This window comes from Pelodiscus sinensis, chromosome 19, assembly GCF_049634645.1.
Source record: "Pelodiscus sinensis isolate JC-2024 chromosome 19, ASM4963464v1, whole genome shotgun sequence".
NCBI classification, from domain to species: Eukaryota; Metazoa; Chordata; order Testudines; family Trionychidae; genus Pelodiscus; species Pelodiscus sinensis.
Window position 1 is genome coordinate 10977902 of NC_134729.1, and position 18572 is coordinate 10996473.

Genomic DNA, 18572 nt, shown 5'->3' on the forward strand with positions numbered 1-18572 from the left:
AGGAATACAGGATCTTTCTAAAAAGTCTTTTATTTTCGAAAGATCTGCATCTAAACTGCTGCGTTTTTTCGAAAAAGCCCCATTTTGAAAAAAGTGGCAGCCACAATTATGCAACTGAAGCGCAGGATATTTAAATCCTCGCTTCATTTGCACTTTCGATGTGCCTAATCTACATCTCTCTGCCGACAGAGGGGTGTAGTTTAGACACACCTTGTGTATCTACGCTGCACCGTTATTTCGAGATAACTAGTGTTATCTCGAAATAACGGACAGCTTATTCCAAAATCTGTAAACCTCATTCTATGAGGAATAAAGCCTCTTCTGAAATAGCTATTTTGAAATAAGGTTTGTCTACATGCTCCACTGCTGCTATTTTGAAATAGCCTCTCAACAGGGTCATTCTAAGTTAGTCCTCCCCAGTACCGTCTGGGGCTCTAAACCAAGCTAGCACGTGTACATTAGGGGATCCTGCCTCAGACTCATTTTGAGGCTTCCCTGCAGTGTAGACGTGCTATTTCAAAATAACTGTTCCGGAATGACTTATTTAGAAATAGCTGGGCAGTGTAGATGTACCCTAAGGTGCCACAGGACTCCTCCTTGTTTTTACCACATTCATAGTTCATCTCAAAATGTTACTATTCCCTTTTGATCAATAGCTCATAGTGACAGACAGGAAACATCTGGTTACATTTTAAGGTCTAACAAGATCCAGGCAAACACAGACTACTATAATCAGTACAAATCTACATACCAAAGCACTAGTATCTCTAACAAGGCTTTACTAGCAATTTATAAGCAATTACCATTTACATACTTTCCTAAAAGACTTTTAAAAGTAGAATTTGGGTGTGAATTGGGAATAACTCCACTGCTTTAATTAATTCCATATTGATATCACTCTGAACTGAGATGAGAAGTTGTCCCAAGTTCTCTCAGGCTATGTCTAGACTGCAAGCCTCTTTCGAAAGAGGCTTTTTCGAAAAAGAGCATCTAGACTACAACCAATACTTTCAAAAAAGCAAGCCGCTTTTTCGAAAGAGAGCACCCAGGCAGTCTGGATGCTCTCTTTCGAAAAAGCTCAGTTTGCATTCAATGGCGCCTTTTTTCAATAGAGCACTTTAGAATGCAGCAGTAGTCTAGATGCAGGGGAAGTTTTTTGAAAAGAAGGCCACTTTTATCGAAAAAAACCTTGTAGTCTAGACACACCCTCAGGCTCAGAAATGCCAAGCCTAGGATTTGGAGAAGGTGAGCAAATGAAGTCATTTTTTCTACCTTTTATTAACTGGCTAGATTTGCTGATTCTTTGGATCTCTGCTCTCCCCTCCCACTGACTAAAACGAAAGCAGCCAGCACTTCATTCGAGACTTTAACGAGGAGATTGCAGCCACTTGGGGGAAGCCAAAGATACTAAAACAATAAAACATGTGGCACGCAGCCATCCCCTACTTCATACAAAGAGAAGCCATAGAGTTGCAGCTATCAGAGGACACTGAAGATCAGCAACTTCTTCTTCCGGGTAAAGGAAGAGACTTGTGGTGCTGAGGATGGAGCAAGTCTTGATTTTCACCCCACATGTAATAGGCGTCTCCACTTTTCAGAAGGACTTATCCCATTTCTGGAAAGAAAGCAAAGATGCTATGACATGGTCAAGGCCACTGAGGTTACATCTACACTGAACCACAGTTCGAAATAAGCAATGCAAGTTGAGCTATGCAAACTATATATCTCATTTCAAAATAGCTTATTTCATAATTTGGTGCTGTCTACATAGGCCCAACTTTCGAAATAACCTGCTTTTCTGAAACGTCCCTGATTCCTCATGGAAAGAGGTTTTCAGGGATGTCAGAATAGCGAACCCGAAATAATGGGCTTACTGTGAAGAAGTGTGATAGCTATTTTGGGATACTCCAGTGTGCCAAATATCTCCACAGTGTAGATGTACCCTGAGGCTACATCTTCAATGCCAGTTCTTCTGGCAGACAATACGCTAATGAGTCCTTCGTTAGCATATTTTCTGCTAAACGGGGATTTTGCGCAAAATGGAAGCGGCTACACCCCTTCTTTTTGCACAAAAACCCCTTGCGCAAAAAAAAAAATGGCAGAAAATATGCTAATGATATTGTGACTCATGCTAATGAGTACCTCATTAGCATATTTTCTGCTGCAAAAACTCACAGTGTCGATATAGGCCCAGTGCTGATCTCAGCTGGACTATCGCAAAGCACCAGTCACTTGGAGGCAAAAACTTCTAGCACAAGAGAGCATCCACACTGCAAAAGAGCATCAAAAAAGCAATGTGCTTTGATGAAAGATAGTGTCCAGACTGTCTGGATGCTCTCACAGGTAAGCAGTGATTGCTATAGATAGAATGGCCACCAGGCTACGTGTGCTTTTTCCTCTTCCCTCTCCTTGCGCAAAAAACCCCTCTTCCCCGTCCACACACGCCTCTATGCTCAAAAGCTCTTCCTCAAAGAATGAGAATTACCAATTATGCAAAACCCTCTCTCACCTTTCGATTTACTTGCGCAAAAACGCGCTCGAGGTGTGGATGCTCCATGAGTTTTTGTGGAAAAATGGCTATTTTCCCACAAAAACTCAGTAGTGTAGACATAGCCTTGGTGCCTTACTCACTAAATATAATCCAGTAGTATAAGCCCAGGGGCTTAAAAGAGAACCAGCCAGAAGGAATATGAAAAATATCCCAGTTTCTCCACAGCACCAGCTTTGGTCTCTCAGTCCTACCAATTCTGCCATATAGTTAAGCCAAAAGATATGGAAGATGCAGCAGGCATCTGTTTATTATTGCTAGAGTAGATGTGATGTAGATAAATGTATTATTGTGTTTACATATTATGGTTTTGGCCATTTGATACAGTAGATAGACACTCACCAGCCCACCAAAAGCAATTCTGGACTCCAGGGCAGAAATCAATGGGCCTTCTGCCCCCTTCCCTCAACTAGCCCACAAGCCCCTTGTCCCCACCATGCTCTACTCTGCCATAAGAGCAATGTGCCAGCCCAGTCCTAACCAAAACCTTCTGGGTGACCCTCAGGGCAGCCTCACCAAACCTCCCCTCCCCTTCCTTTCCCGGACCCAACCAGCCTTCTGGGAAAAAGCTGCAGCAGCATCTCTTAATTAAAAGACACTCTTGATATGCCCTAAGCAGGTTTCATGGCCTGAGAATCCAGCCCTGGAACCTACATGGAAAATATCAAAAGTGCCTTTGAATCGAGATCCTTTTTTGGCAAAGCTTTTGCAGCAGCAGCTAGGCCCCTTTTAGTTGCCAGGCCATTGAGAAGCTGTCCCCCATGCTTCTCCTGCACTCCCCTCCCCCAGCAGCTGGCCCAGATACACAGAAGTGAGGCTGCTAAAAGCAGACCCTGTTCGATGGATGTGTGTCACATGGCAGTGTTGGAAAAGAGAACAGTACCATCCCAATTCCGGGGCTAGTGGGAACAGCTGAGATTGACATCTCAAAAGTTGTAGTCCTGGTACTGGCTTTTTCAGTCCTTTCGATCAATCTCTTGTACTCCTCTCTCACCTAGAAAAATAAGGAGCACACCCATTGGCTCAGGTAACCAATGACCCATGAGACGCGTGGACAGTTTTCATCCCTCCCTTCTATATCTGAACAGAGTCAAAGGACTGGAATTCTTGTGACTAACTTCCCCACCATAAATCCCCACATGGGAAGGGGAAGGGGAAGGAGATGCCCTCAGTCCCCTCATTGCAATGAGCCAAATTCTGTTCATCCGGTTGCAAAGTCCAAACTAGCAAATGCAAGCTGATGCAGCTAGAACCAAACTATGCATTAATTACCTGGGGAAATGCGATGATCTTTGTTACACAGGTCAGGCCATGTCTACACTCCCACTTATGTCAGCCCCACTTAAGTCGCTCAGGCTATGTCTAGACTGCAGGCTTCTTTTGGAAGCAGCTTTTCCAGAAGAGATCTTCCAAAAAAACTTCCGAAAGAGAATGTCCACATACCAAAACCACATTGAAAAAGCAATCTGCTTTTTCGACAGAGTCCACACTGAATGGACACTATCTTGCATGTAAGCTGTGATTACTATGGGTGGAATGGCCACCAGGGCACCTGTGCTTTTTCTTCTTTCCTCTTCATTCAAAACAACTCCCTCTTCCGTGTCCACACGTGCCTTTTTCCAAAAGAGCTCTTTCGGAAAAAGACTTCTTTCTCATAGAGGGTATGTCTACACTACCCCCTTTGTTCGAACTAGGGGGGGTAATGTAGTCATACGGAGTTGCAAATGAAGCCCGGGATTTGAATTTCCCGGGCTTCATTTGCATAAAGCCGGCCGGTGCCATTTTTAAATGCCGGCTAGGTCGGACCCCGTGCCGCGTGTAGCCGTGTGGCACGGGGTCTGACCTAGCCGGCATTTAAAAATGGCGCCGGCCGGCTTTATGCAAATGAAGCCCGGGAAATTCAAATCCCGGGCTTCATTTGCAACTCCGTATGACTACATTACCCCCCCTAGTTCGAACAAAGGGGGTAGTGTAGACATACCCAGAAAGAGGTTTGCCAATGTTGGGGAAACCCCTCTGTTCTTTCAATTTACTTTAGAAAGAATGTGATTGCAGTGTGGATGTTACTCAGGTGTTGCTGGAAACCCCCTGCCTCCTGCTCCTCCAATTCTCAAACAACATAACTTTCGCTGGCATAGGTGGTATTGTGCACAGCACTATGTTGATGGAAGAGCTTCTCCCACCCACCTAGCTATTGCCGCTAGTTGTGGGTGGTTTAACTTCCTTGAGCAGAGAGCTCTCCCATCAGCATGAAGCAACGCCACAGAAGATCTTCCAGCGGCACAGCTGCATGGTACAGCTAACCTGTATGCCACTTGACATGGCATCCTATCCCCTCCAGTGGCACCTCACTCAGCTAAAGGTTAAGGAATCTGCTACAGCCCTAGCTAAGTCACATAGCTTTTAGCTCATAGAATCCTAGAAATGGAAGGTGTCACATTATTGGATTTTGAGGGGAGCAGCCAGGTCACTGCTGCACCCATAGGGGGGTGTTCACCCCAAAAGTGGTACAAAGGGGGCCATATGAGGAGTCAAACAAAAGCTTACTTTCTACTGATTCTGTGTATGCCCTTATATATCTGTGTAATGTCTGGGTGTGGAGTTATGAATATGTACTCTGTATGGAGACTGGAAGTTTCTCTGTATTTGGTTGAGTGATGGGCTCGGCCTATGGGCATGCTAATAAGCAAGGTTCTGGGGACCATAGGTCTCTTAAGTACCTGAGACCCACCTATCAAGGAATCTAGGTGCCTGGTCAGAGACCATGTGACTGTCTGCAGCTTGGAAGAAGCCAGGAAGGAGTTATAAATAGGCCATGTGGCTGACTCCATCTTGGTCTAGAGACCTGCTTCTGACCCCAGATGCAGCCTTGCAGGGAATCACAAGCTGGGAAGAACTGTGGACACATCCTGAGGGTATGTCTACACTACCCCGCTAGTTCGAACTAGCGGGGTAATGTATGCATACCGAACGTGCAAATGAAGCCCGGGATTTGAATTTCCCGGGCTTCATTTGCATAAGCCGGCCGGCGCCATTTTTAAATGCCGGCTTGTTCGAACCCCGTGCCGCGCGGCTACACGCGGCATGGGCTAGATAGTTCGAACTAGCAAGCCATTCCGAACTATCTGTACACCTCGTTCCACGAGGCGTTCCACGAGGCGTACAGATAGTTCGGAATGGCTTGCTAGTTCGAACTATCTAGCCCGTGCCGCGTGTAGCCGCGCGGCACGGGGTTCGAACAAGCCGGCATTTAAAAATGGCGCCGGCCAGCTTCTGCAAATGAAGCCCAGGAAATTCAAATCCCGGGCTTCATTTGCACGTTCGGTATGCATACATTACCCCGCTAGTTCGAACTAGTGGGGTAGTGTAGACATACCCTGACATAGGATGTGCAACAAGGACTTTTAAGCCAGCAGCTATAACATCTCTGCTAGAGCCAACATCGAGAACTGGGAGATTTGATGCATGTCATGTACCTTTAACAACCTTACTCTCATGCTTTTCTTTCTTGTAGCAATAAACCTTTAGATTGTAGATTCTAAAGGATTGGCTCAGTGTGGTTTGTGGGTAAGATCCAGAGAGTAAATTGGCCTGTGATCTGTGGCTGGTTTCTTGGAACCGGACAGAACTTGTTCGGGGTGGGTGAGATTGGTTTCTGAGGGTATGTCTACACTACCACGCTAGTTCGAACTAGCGGGGTAATGTATGCATACCGAACTTGCTAATGAAGCCCGGGATTTGAATTTCCCGGGCTTCATTAGCATAAAGCCGGCTAGTGCGAACCCCGTGCCGCGCGGCTACACGCGGCACGGGCTAGATAGTTCGAACTAGGTAGCCATTCTGAACTATCTGTACGCCTCGTGGAATGAGGTGTACAGATAGTTCGGAATGGTTACCTAGTTCGAACTATCTAGCCCGTGCCGCGTGTAGCCGCGCGGCACGGGGTTCGCACTAGCCGGCTTTTAAAAATGGCGGCGCCGGCTTTATGCTAATGAAGCCTGGGAAATTCAAATCCCGGGCTTCATTAGCAAGTTCGGTATGCATACATTACCCCGCTAGTTCGAACTAGCGGGGTAGTGTAGACATACCCTGTGACCCCTCACCTGTGTATGAAGCCCGGGGCCATCTGGGGCACGGATATTGCTGGGGTGTTGGAGGGGTTTTGCTCCTGAGGCTTCAGGCAAGCAGCTAAAGCGCTCTGTGGGACTGGTTTGTGGCCTGTTTGGGAAGGTCACCAGTCTGGGGGCTGTAAGGAGGCCCAAATTTGAGCAATTCACCCTGAGCGGACGCCCTCAGCTGTGCCCAGACCCAGCCCGGTCCGTCACAGAAGGGACGTCAAGAGATCACCAAATCCAGTCCTCTGCATTCACAGCAGGACCAAATCCCATCAGACCATCCCTTACAGGTGTTTGTCTGGCCTACTCTTAAAAATCTCCAGTGATGGAGATTCCACAATCTCTGTATGCAAGTTATTCCAGTGACTAAACCCACTTACAGGAAGTTTTTCCTAATGTCCAACCTGAAGCTCCCTCATGAAATTTAAGCCCATTGCTTCTTGTCCTATCCTCAGAGGTTCAGGAGAACAATTTTCTTCCTCCTCCTTGTAACACCCTTTTAGGTACTTGCTAAAGGCTTATTCAGGCTATGTCTACACTGCTGGTATGTGTTGACAGATAGTATTCTAATGAAGTGCTCATTAGCATTGTCATGTGTGTATCTTTGCTGATGCTTTTTGTGCAAGAGGTTTTTGCGCAAAAACAAGCAATTGAGACAGGTCAAAAAAGGAAATATGTGGGATCTTGCACAAAAGGGTTTTTTTGCGCAAAATGGATGCATCTACGTTGCTTATTTTTGTGCAAAAACCTCTTGTGCAAAAAGCATTGGCAGAGATATGCAAATGACAGCGTAACAATGCTAATGAATGAGCACTTCATTAGCATACTCTCTGCCGATAAATACTGGCAGTGTAGATGTAGCCTCATTTATCTCCCAACATCCTAGGTTTGATCCTGCCTACAGCTGACAGAGTTCTGTCTGTGTTTCATAGACATGGCCTCTGCTGACCTTAAAGAAGAAGGTGTGGATTTACCCAAAGAATGCAGTCCAAGCTACAGGAGTAAAGAGAAATGGGAGGGAGAAGGCTGAGTCTCAAAACATGGCAAGGAACAAATGCAAGAGAGGGGTTCAGGTGCACACGGCCTGAAGAGAGTGACCCCAGGATACAGGTGAGCAATGGATTTCTGCCAGCTGAGCATTAATGGAGTTGCTGAGCTAACGAGGTGACAGGACATGGGCTTTACCTGGTGATTGAGGCCATTTGATACAGTAGATAGACAATTCTGGGGCCAGGGCAGAAATCAATGTTCCCTCTGCTCCCTTTGCTCAGCTAGACCACAAGCCTCTTACCCCCCACCCTCCTGCCAGAAGACTTCTGTGCTGGCCCAGTCCTATCCACCACCTTCTGGGTGAGCCTCAGGGCAACCTCACCGAGCCTCTCCTCCCTTTTCCAGACCTGACCTGACTTCTGGGAAAAAGCTTCAGCAGCATCTCTTGATTCAAAGATGCCGTTCAGATGCCCTAAGCAGGTTCCTGGGCCCAGGAATCCAGCCCCAGAACCTGCATGGAAAATATCAAAAGAGTCTTTGAATCAAGAGATTCTTTTTTGGCAGAACTTTTGTGGGAGCTGCTGGGCCCCAGGCCCTTTTTAATTGCTGGGCCCTTGGGAAAGTGCCCCCCTTGCTTCACCCCCACCAGCAGCAGGCCCAGATACTCAACAAGGAGGCTGCTAAAAGGAGACCCTGTTCCATGGATGTGTGTCACATGGCAGTGATGGAAAAAGAGAAGAGTACCACAATTCCAGTGGAAATGGGGGCAGTTGACATCGAGATCTCAAATGTCGTAGTTCTGGTGCTGGGTTTTTCAATCCTTTGAATCCATCTCTTGTACTCCTCTCTCACCTAGAAAAATAAGGAGCACGCCCATTGACTCATGTAACCAACGACCTATGAGACGCGTGCACAGTTTAACACCCCTCACTTCTATGTCTGAACAGAGCCAAAGGACTGGAATTCTTGTGACCAATTTCCCACACCAAATCCCCACATGGGAAAGGGAAGGAGACGCCCTCAGTCCCCTCGTTGCAATGAGCCAAATTCTGTTCATCAGGTTGCAAAGTCCAAACTAGCAAATGCAAGTTGATGCAGCTACCACCAAACTACATGGTACAGCTAACCTGTCTCAGGTCTTTAATGTGGATGGAACCCTTGCCACTTGGCATGGCATCCTGTCCCCTCCAGTGGCACCTCGCTCAGCTAAAAATTAACTGAGTATTAGTGAATCTGCTGAGCTAATCAGGTGACAGGATATGGGCTTTACCTGGCGATTGAGGAGACAGTGCACCAGGAAGATGAAGGCTCCCTGCAGGCTGTTGACAATGGTGAATAAATACGCCATGACCTTGCCAGGTAGGAGCCCAACGCTCCAAGTGCAGCCCAGGATGAAAAGCTGGGCAACTGCTTTAAATGTCAGCAACCTGGATTCAAGCAGATGAAGAGATCCCATTACAACCCTGTGCAAAGGGGTCCAGTCCGTGGGCCCTGGGCAGGCTGGAACTAGCAAATGCCCTCCAAGTAGCCACTATTCAAAAAGTCTCCTATAGACACCGGTGGGAAATCATAGAATCCTAGAGCTGGAGGAGATCTCAGGAGGTCATCAAGGCCAGCCCCCTGCCCGAGGCAGGACCAATTCCAACTAAATCAACCCAGCCAGGGCTTTGTCAAGATGAGACTGAAATGCTTCTAGATAAGGCCTGTTTGCAGAGTGACGATACAAACCAGGTGTTTATTCCTGATACTACGCTCCCTAGTGTATTTACCCTCACCCCCTCTCAGTGAGGCCGGACAGACTTGGTGCTGGAACAATTTGTATAGTGGGGATTTTTAGAGTCACTGAACCAAATTGTAACCCTGCTTTGGACAGAAACCTCCCTTCACGTATTGCATCGATGTTAAGAAAGTGCTCTCCTCCCCATTTTCCAGCTGGAGAACCAGGGCTTGGAGATATTAAGTGACTTGGCCAAGGGCAAGCAGTTGAATGCAGATCTCCCTCAAATCCCAGACTAGCACCCTAAGCACTGAACCATCCTTCATCTCCTTTACAAATGGATTTGGAAACCACCACAACAACGGCCCTGCAAGGCGAACGCTACGTTTGAGAGAAGCCATGGCTTGCCATCAAAGATTTGGTTCCCTCGTTCTTACACAGATTCATAATACGGACTAGAATAGCTGAGCTATGTAAGGGTTTGTTGTGTGCCTGTTGCTATAGCATTGGAAAGTGCAGTGCAGACTGATGGGCCCAGATTCTAAAGCCAGCTTTGTGCAGAGCCATACCAGGCAGATCCAGCCTTGGTCTCACTTCACTGGTTGCAGCCTGAAGACGGACACACCTATAAAAACAGCACTTTTGCTAACTACTTAAGCCAGGTTCAGCCTTCCACCCTACGTAGATGTAGTTATGCAATACTTTGGCCTAAACATTAAACTGTGAATCACAAGTTACAAACTAATCAAATGCTTCCACTATTTGATCTGAGGAAGTGGGTCTGGCCCACGAAAGCTCATCATCTAATAAACCATCTTGTTAGTCTTTAAAGTGCTACATTGTCCTGCATTTTGCTTCAAGTTACAAACTGACACTGGTCTTGTTTATTATTTTGTAATAATCACAAATGTTGCAAACTGCTGACTGGTAACAGCAAAAAGGCCGTTTCTCCCAGTTTAAAATATTTTTAAACAGAAAATGCCAAACCACAGGTACCATTCCAGTTGTTGACCAGTTTAGCCTAGTTGATATACTTACCTATTCAATAAGAACATCCTAAAGGCAAAAATTAAGGATGTTAAGATGTGGGCAATGGGGTGATCGTGTAGTCGATACTATCCCCACTGTGGCTCTGCAGTTTAAATATAGTAAGAGCCGTGCAGCAGCCCCTGTCCGTGGAGGGGTCCCCACAGGGAGTTGGGGTCCCCACAGAGAGCTGGGGTCCCCACAGACAGGGGCTGCTGCTGGAGGAGCCCCTGCCACTCTGCACTGCTATCTCTGAGAGGTAGCAGCACAGTGGGGAGGGGAAAGTGGCACCATGGAGATGGTGCTGAGGGGAAGTGACTTTTAAGACAGCTCCCACCAGCGTCAGCTACTGCTTCCCTCCCATTTTGCTGCTTCTGATATAGAGGCAGTGGAGTGTGTGTGGGGGGGAGGGGGGAATGCGAGTAGTCGACTACTCTTTTACATTCCTAGTAAAATTCTGAAAATATGGCTTAAAAAACTAGGCATACATGGTTTTAAAAACACCAACACCTAGAACACATCTAATCTCATGCACAGCTGTTAACATTCTTTATGAGCCTGCCGGAGACAAATTAAAACCTGTCTCAAGACTTAAACCTCTCCCTGAAAATTAAGTAAGTATACAAATGTAATAGTGCTGGTTCCTCACAGTGTTATGCTGTCTCACATATATGGACACAAATCAGACATCAGAAATGGTAACACCCGTAACCCGTTAGGGAGAACACTTTAACATTTTAACTTGCCTGAATTTAAAAGTAGCCATTCTTCTACAAAGGAATTACACTAACCAATTGCAGAGAGAGTCTGCAGAACTGGAATTCATCTACAGAGTTGATACCTTTACCCTGGACTTGAACAAACACATTAACTGGTTGGTGCATTATAAAGCTAATGTCTGCTACCTTTAACATCTGCATTTCCACATCAATAACTCTGAATGGGACACATCCATCTCACCGAAGTAGCCTTATTAACATGGGTCCTACATTTGACAGGTACTTCTGCTGTTCTATATTTTTCTTGGTTTCAGTTACTTCCCCTCTAGTTAATCCAATGAAGTGGATTTTACCCACGAAAGCGCATGATTCTATCTATTCTGGTTAGTTTCTAAGGTGCTGCAGGGCCCCTCATTGTTTTTACCATTTCGCTTGTGTAAATTGTTTCCCACACACTAGTCATTCTGATGGTAAAACTTTGACAGTTACAGAAGCCCTTGCATAAGTACAAGTGGTTTTTTTTGCTGTGCCCCCCAGGGCTCCCAGAGCAGTAACTCTGATAACACCAGGCTGAATCTTAAAATAAAAACCCATCAATGACAAACTGTTAATTGGGAAAACTAAATCAGTAACCTAATCAATAAGCCAGGCAAGCCAGTGTTGATATTGGCCAGTTTGACTGTAAACTCCTTGGGGCAGGGATTGATTTCTCCTCCCCAGCTGGACCTGCACCTTTCCATGTAAACATTAGGGCCTAGTTTTCCCCTCACGACCATCATGCGGCCCTGCTGAAATCAATGAAATGACCAGGGTGTTATAGGGTTGCCGCGTGTCCGGTATTGACCCAGACAGTCCAGTATTTCTGCTTCCTGTCTGATAAAAAAATTCAGAAAATACCGGACACCCCAAATGTCCAGTATTTTCTGATTTTTTTCCTGGCCAGGAGGTGAAAATACCAGGCTGTCTGGCTCAATACGGAGGCATCCTGGCAACCCAGAGTGCAGGGATGACTAACCTCCCACTCAACCAAGGGAGCTAAAATCCCTGCAGGCTGGGAGGCTTGGGAGCAGCCTGGGTCCAAACCCTCCTCCTGCAGCCCAGGGGCACCAGGGCACCGCTCCTGGAGTGTCTCTCTTACCTGCCCCCCAAGCGCTGCCCACCCTGAGACAGGGGCTGGGCCAGACAGGGGCTGGCAAGACTGGGGGCACTTTCCTGGGAAAGGCTCCTGGGGAGCAGCGGGACTGGCCCTGCCAGAGATTCCTCCTCCCAGCTGCAGCCCCTGCCACGGCTCGGGGATCCGGCCCGGAGCCTGGCCCCAGAGTCCCCACGAGCAGCGGCAGCAAGTTGTTTCCCGCGGCTGGGCCGGAGCCTGCGATTGCTCCCCCCACGCCTGCTGGGACAGCAGGACTCCCAGCCACGGCTCCCATCCCCAGCACCTACTGGGTCCTGGCGAGTGCAGGGCAGGGGAGGGGACTCCTCACATAGGCTTGGAGTGGTTCCAAGCTAGGGGGCAGGTTGGGAGAATATTTGCTGGTGCCTAGAATGGGTCCAAAACTGCCCTCCCTCTCCCCTGCCTACACCTGCCTAAGGCTCTGGGAGGGAGTTTGGGGGCAGGATCTGGGCTGAGGCAGGGGACTGGGATGAGAATTTGGGGACAGGAGGAGATGCAGGCTATGGGCGCTTGGGGGATTTTCAGCAAAGACAGTGTACTCATAAAAACGTATTTAACCCCTCCTAATATTTAACTGCCCCCTCCCACTTGTTATAAAGTCTAATTCAGTTTTTTTTTTTTGCATGATCCATTCATGATTCAGCCCCAAGAGTTGTTTCTGGTTCACCTTTTGCCTCCCTGCGCCGGGCCAGATAGCTCTCCTGTAGGTTTTTTTGGGGGGGAGGAGGGGAATTTCGTTCAACAAACTTTTTCCTGGCAGACTTTTTTTTTTTGGTTCAGTATTTTTTCTGAAACCATCTGGCAACCCTAGGGTGTTAATGCAGGCAGAAGTTGTCCCAGGACTTCAAGCCCTCAAATCAGGTCTCTTCTCACTATGGTCAATTATAAGCCTCAGCTACCATGATGTCCAGCTCTTCCAGCAAACACAGATTTAGAAATCAGATACCAGGTATCAGATCTCTGTGCAGTTTTCCTTACACTGTATCAATACTGCTTGGCAAAAGGCACCAAACTAGAGTGAACAAACACTAGCAGATTTGAGGGGTTTTGGTCCCATTTGGGGGTTGATTTCCTGGGTGCTGAGCCCTCAAACTGCATCCCCCCCAGAGCTGAAGTGGTTCAGTGTCTGCATTGATCTGTGAGGGGGCAGTAACCCTAACTCCGTGCCTTGTCTGGAGGAGACCAGAGGATCTGGCCCAGCAGGACAGGAAGGTGAAGAGACCCAGAGAATAAGAAGGTGGGTGTTAGTGGCATGAGCAGCACACTGGGGAACAATCCCAAAGGGACTTCTATAACTGCACCTAAGAGCATAGATGCCAAGGAAAATGGGGGTATGTCTACACTATCACCCTAGTTCGAACTAGGGTGGTTAATGTAGTTATACGAACTTGCAAATGAAGCCCGGGATTTGAATTTCCCGGGCTTCATTTGCATGTTGCCGGGCGCCGCCATTTTTAAATGTCCGCTAGTTCGGACTCCGTGCCCGCGGTTACACGCGGCACGAAATAGGTAGTTAGGAATAGGCTTCCTATTCCGAACTATCTGTACTCCTCGTGGAACAAGGTGTACAGATAGTTCGGAATAGGAAGCCTATTCCGAAATACCTAGTTCGTGCTGTGTGCAGCCGCGGGCACGGAGTCCGAACTAGCGGACATTTAAAAATGGCAGCGCCCGGCAACATGCAAATGAAGCCCGGGAAATTCAAATCCCGGGCTTCATTTGCAAGTTCGTATAACTACATTAACCACCCTAGTTCGAATTAGGGTGGTAGTGTAGACATACCCTGGGTTAGAATCCCATCACAGATATGTATAACATTCTGGCCAACTGAAAGGGCAAAGGGTTCTCACACTAGCTAAAAGAGAAGATGGCAGGAGGATCTAACAGGAAACTGTGTCCAAGGCTGCCTTGATCAGCCATATTTCAATTATGCAGAAGAAGGACATATGTCCCCAACTTTGTTAATTATATTGAAAATTCCCGATTATAGAGGAAGGATGGTGTTATGATTATGGCTGTAGCCAAGTCCTTGGGGACAATAGTGCAATTCTGTGCTCTGCGACAGACTTTGTGTGTGACCTTGGGCACCTCCCTTCACCTCTCTGTGCCTCAGTTTCCCATCTGCACAATGGGTACAATAGGCTTGTCCTGTCTGTCTAACACTCCTGTTAGACAGACAGGACAAGGCTATTGTACCCATTGTTGTGCATTAAAGATTGTGAAGTGCTCTGTAACCTGCAGGAGAAAAGTGCTATGTAAAAGCTACAAGATTGGAGCCCAGTGGGTGCTCAGCACCTCCCAAGGAGGAGCTCCGTACCCTCATCTGCCAGGCAAGTGTATAGGCAGTGAAGGGTATCAGCTGCTTGAAGGACCAGGTATTCAGTGTTCTCCATGACCTTCTGATACCAAGTCTGTATCACACTGGTATTTACTTGAGAGAAGACCCATCCCCCACAGAAGGCTAACTGGACCTCCTGGGCAGGTTTAGTGCTTTCATACCTGGTGTTTTTCAGGGTAGAGACGTCCGAATTGAGGGAGCAGATTTTGTCTCTCAGGATCCAGAGGGTTGTGATAAAAAACGTACAGTTTGTCTGTGGAAACAACACAAGTCAAGTGGATCAGACCCCAGGTCCATCTGGTCCAGTATCCTGACTCTGTATCAGTACCAGATGCTCAGATGAAGTGATAAAATCTGCCCCCACCCCCATATAAGGTCTCCTTTTGGTCTTTGGTAGATAGAGATTGGTTTAAACCCTGAAGCAGGGGGTGTAATCTCCCTTCCAAATCTTTTGTTAGCCTTGATCAAGCAACTCTGGACACTATTTTGGCTGCCCATAGAAATGGCCAATCTCTTTCTGAATCTTGCTAAAATTCTTCACATGTTCACAGTGCCCAGCACAATGGCACTTTGATGTGCTAGTCCTACAGCCACCCAAATCCTTCCCGTGCTGCCAGTCTGTCTTACGGCCCCAATACGTCTCCCCCATCCCTCTGTCCTGAGCCACTCACTGTCTCTGCCTCCCCAGCCCCGCCCCCGGCCATGTTGCTAAGGACCATATGCTGCTGCTTTCCCAGCTGGCCTCTTCCATGTTTCTCCATTTGGGCAGCGACCACAGACAACGCTCTGGCTCCATTCTTAGATCCAGCCCAGATATTTCCATCTTCTCTTCTGGGTAACCCTGGAACTAAGGAGTTGCTGAAGTTGACCAGTCCCAGTATCTGGGATAAATTCATTCCATTGTAAATAAATAGTGTAAGATTTATTCATTGTTTGTGCACTAGACTCACCCAGGGAACTTCAGCGCAGGGAGCTGGTGCTGTGGGTGTTTGTATGCAGGAGTCAGGACAGGGCCTTGGGGATGTGTGTGAGCACAGATCAGGAGGCGGGTGGCTTGGGGGGTGAGTGCAAGAGTGAGGGTTGGGGGTGAGGATGGGCTCAGGGCAGGGGTTCCCATCTGGCTGGTAGGGCTTTCTCTCCCACCACGGCCAGTGGCGCCTTTGCTGCCCCTCAATCCCTCTGGCCGTATTGGGCCTTCTGTCTCCCCCAAACCTCCCCCAGGCTGTGGCCAAGGGAAAGAGTTTGGAGAAGCAGGGTTCCTTTCCCAGTGTGCTGGCAGGCAAGATAAAGGATCCCCAGCCCTGCTGGCCACTCCCTTGGCCAGACCTGGGCAAAATATGGCCCACGGGCTGGATTTGGCCCATGGATGCAGTGGGGAAATGTAGACAGGCTCCCTGGCTGGCTCACCCCACCCGCACACCGCTCAGAAAGGAGGCTGCCGGACGTTTCGCTTTCAAAACTGTAAGCCCTGAAGAGAGAGGGAAGAGAAGGCTTGGTGGCACACCCACCCCCAGCACAGTCCCATTGGCTGGTTTCTGACCCTCCAAGGCTACTAGTTATTCACCTAGGCACATTGCCCTGCAGCCTATGTGGGGGCGGGACAGGTAGGGAGGCTGCTTCAGAAATGTCCTGGGTCCTGGCAAGGAGTCACCCAGGTAAACCTCCTGACCAGAGTCTGCCCCTGGCATTCCAACCCCTCCCTCCCCCAATACTCTTCCCCGCTAGTCCATGTACCCAAACCCTCTGCCCCACTATGCACTCATATCCCCTCCCAGATCCAGCAAGCCAATCCCCAGCCCCAGATCACAATCTTCTTGGGCCCCTAGGACACAACCCAAACTCCTGCACCCTTGGGCCCCTCCTGTACCCCAATTCCCTGCCCTTGGTCACAATCCCCTCCAGCCCTGGGACACATCCCAAACCCCTGCACCCCAGTCCATTGCCTCAGGCCAGGTCACAATCGCCTCCTTCACTCAAATTCCCTCCCAGACCCCATACTCCCTCTTGCACCCAGCCACCCTCCCAGACCCGGCACATCCTCCATTAATATCATGGAAAAGTGCAGCCCTCACCACTTTTCCAAAATCTTGGTGTGGCCCCCCATCAGAAATTATTGCCCACCCCTGCCCTAGGTGGGGTGGCTGCCCCGAGTGGTCACTCTGCATATATCTCTCCCCTGTGCTCGCTGCCCCCAGGGCCACTGTCAGTATCATGTCCCTCCTCTCTCTGCCCCTCCCTTTCACATCCCTCCTCTCTCTGGGTATGTCTACACTAGCCCGCTAGTTCGCACTAGGAGGGTAATGTAGGCATACCGCACTTGCAAATGAAGCCCGGGATTTGAATTTCCTGGGCTTCATTTGCATAAGCGGGGCGCCGCCATTTTTAAATCCCCGCTGGTTCGAACCCCGTGCCGCGCGGCTACACGCGGCACGAACTAGGTAGTTCAAACTAGGCTTCCTAGTCTGAACTACCGTTACTCCTCATTCCACGAGGTGTACCGGTAGTTCGGAATAGGAAGCCTAGTTCGAACTACCTAGTTCGAGCCCCCTGTAGCCGCGCTGCTTGGGGTTCGAACCAACGGGGGTTTAAAAATGGCGGCGCCCCGCTTATGCAAATGAAGCCCAGGAAATTCAAATCCCGGGCTTCATTTGCAATTGCGGTATGCCTACATTACCCTCCTAGTTCAAAATAGGAGGGTAGTGTAGACATACCCTCTGTCCCCTCCCTTTTCATGTTATGGAAAACAGTCACATTCCTGGCACTTCCCATTTTTTGGCACAACCGAACCCTGATCTTGCTTTAAGTTAGGATAAGAGGAAGCTGCCTACTAAATTTGGCAGTCCTAGCTCCTACTGTTGAAGAGGAATTTTTGAACAACAGACTCACAGATGGACAGACAGACAGATGTCCATTTCTCACATATATGGATAGATTTACTATAATACAAATTAATCAGATGAAAGTGACATTTTACCTAGTCACTTTCCTGAGAGGGAATCCACAGTGTCTAGGCAAACATCCCAATGTCTGACATCTCATTATCAAAGGCCTTTCCCTATGGCATAGCTATAATTCAGCCTCTTTCATTGTCCCCCAAGAGAGGAGAAGAGTAATAACTCACCATAATAATCAGGCAGACCGGTCCAAGAAAACTCCACAGAAAGCCTTTCTCTGTGTTAAGCCAGCAACTAAAAGGTGAGATGACAAAAAGGTAACAGATCATTCCTAGCAATAAAAGGACGTGAATTCTCCTCTTGGGGTTGCCAGAGTTGATAACTGGGAGGATGGGAACAATAAAACCAAGGTCTTAATTCAGAAGAGCCCTGACACAGGTACTTGAGTGCTTCCCTGAACTGGGGTCTGGAAGAGGAAGAATGAAATACTGGTTGCAACTCTATAAACTCGAACTCTCTGATGCAGAAGAACCACAGATGTTCCAGGATCACTGAGTCCCAGTGTGCTGCAGGGGGTGAGGGGTTGGGAGTCCTACATGCTATGGGCAGGGGAGGGAGGCTAGAGTTCTAGGAGAGGGGGAGGGGGATGAGAAGCCCGGCATGCAACCCAGCTAGGCTGCCCAGGGGGGCCAGGACTTAGGAAGCCCAGAACATGGCTAAGCTGGGCTGCTAGTGGTGCCAGGAACTGCGGGGGAGGGGGAGTGAGATCAGAGCAGGGTGCCTTGCACGTGGTTCAGCTGGGGTGCAGCGGAGGGAAGGGGACTGAGAGCCAGTGCACAGCTCAGTTGGGCTGGGAGGGCAAGAAGGATAGTGTGCACCTCAGCTGGGCTGCTGGGGGGGGGGGAGGGAAGGAAGGAAGGCCCATGCGTAGACTATCTAGGCTGCTTGAGACAGTTATGAAGCCTGGTGAGGCAGCAGGGCACGGGTGGGGCCAGCAGTAGGGTGGCCAGAAATGACCTCCCCAGTCCAACAAATTCCCTCACCCGGAAACAGT

The 18572-nt window shown here is 48.5% G+C and overlaps 1 protein-coding gene across 1 annotated transcript in view; it reads right to left on the reverse strand.

Moving 5' to 3' along the window:
* Positions 1 to 1108: 1108 nt before the first annotated feature.
* LOC102449738 (adhesion G protein-coupled receptor E3-like) overlaps positions 1109 to 18572 on the reverse strand; it is a 49176-nt gene continuing 31712 nt past the window's right edge. Inside the window, exons 21-26 of the mRNA XM_075903389.1 lie at positions 17746 to 17812; positions 14786 to 14877; positions 8924 to 9080; positions 8398 to 8505; positions 3432 to 3542; positions 1109 to 1615 (exon numbers count right to left, since the gene is read on the reverse strand). Of these exons, the coding sequence (XP_075759504.1) occupies positions 1595 to 1615; positions 3432 to 3542; positions 8398 to 8505; positions 8924 to 9080; positions 14786 to 14877; positions 17746 to 17812 (556 nt within the window). The 3' untranslated portion in view covers positions 1109 to 1594. The remainder of the gene's footprint in view (positions 1616 to 3431; positions 3543 to 8397; positions 8506 to 8923; positions 9081 to 14785; positions 14878 to 17745; positions 17813 to 18572) is intronic.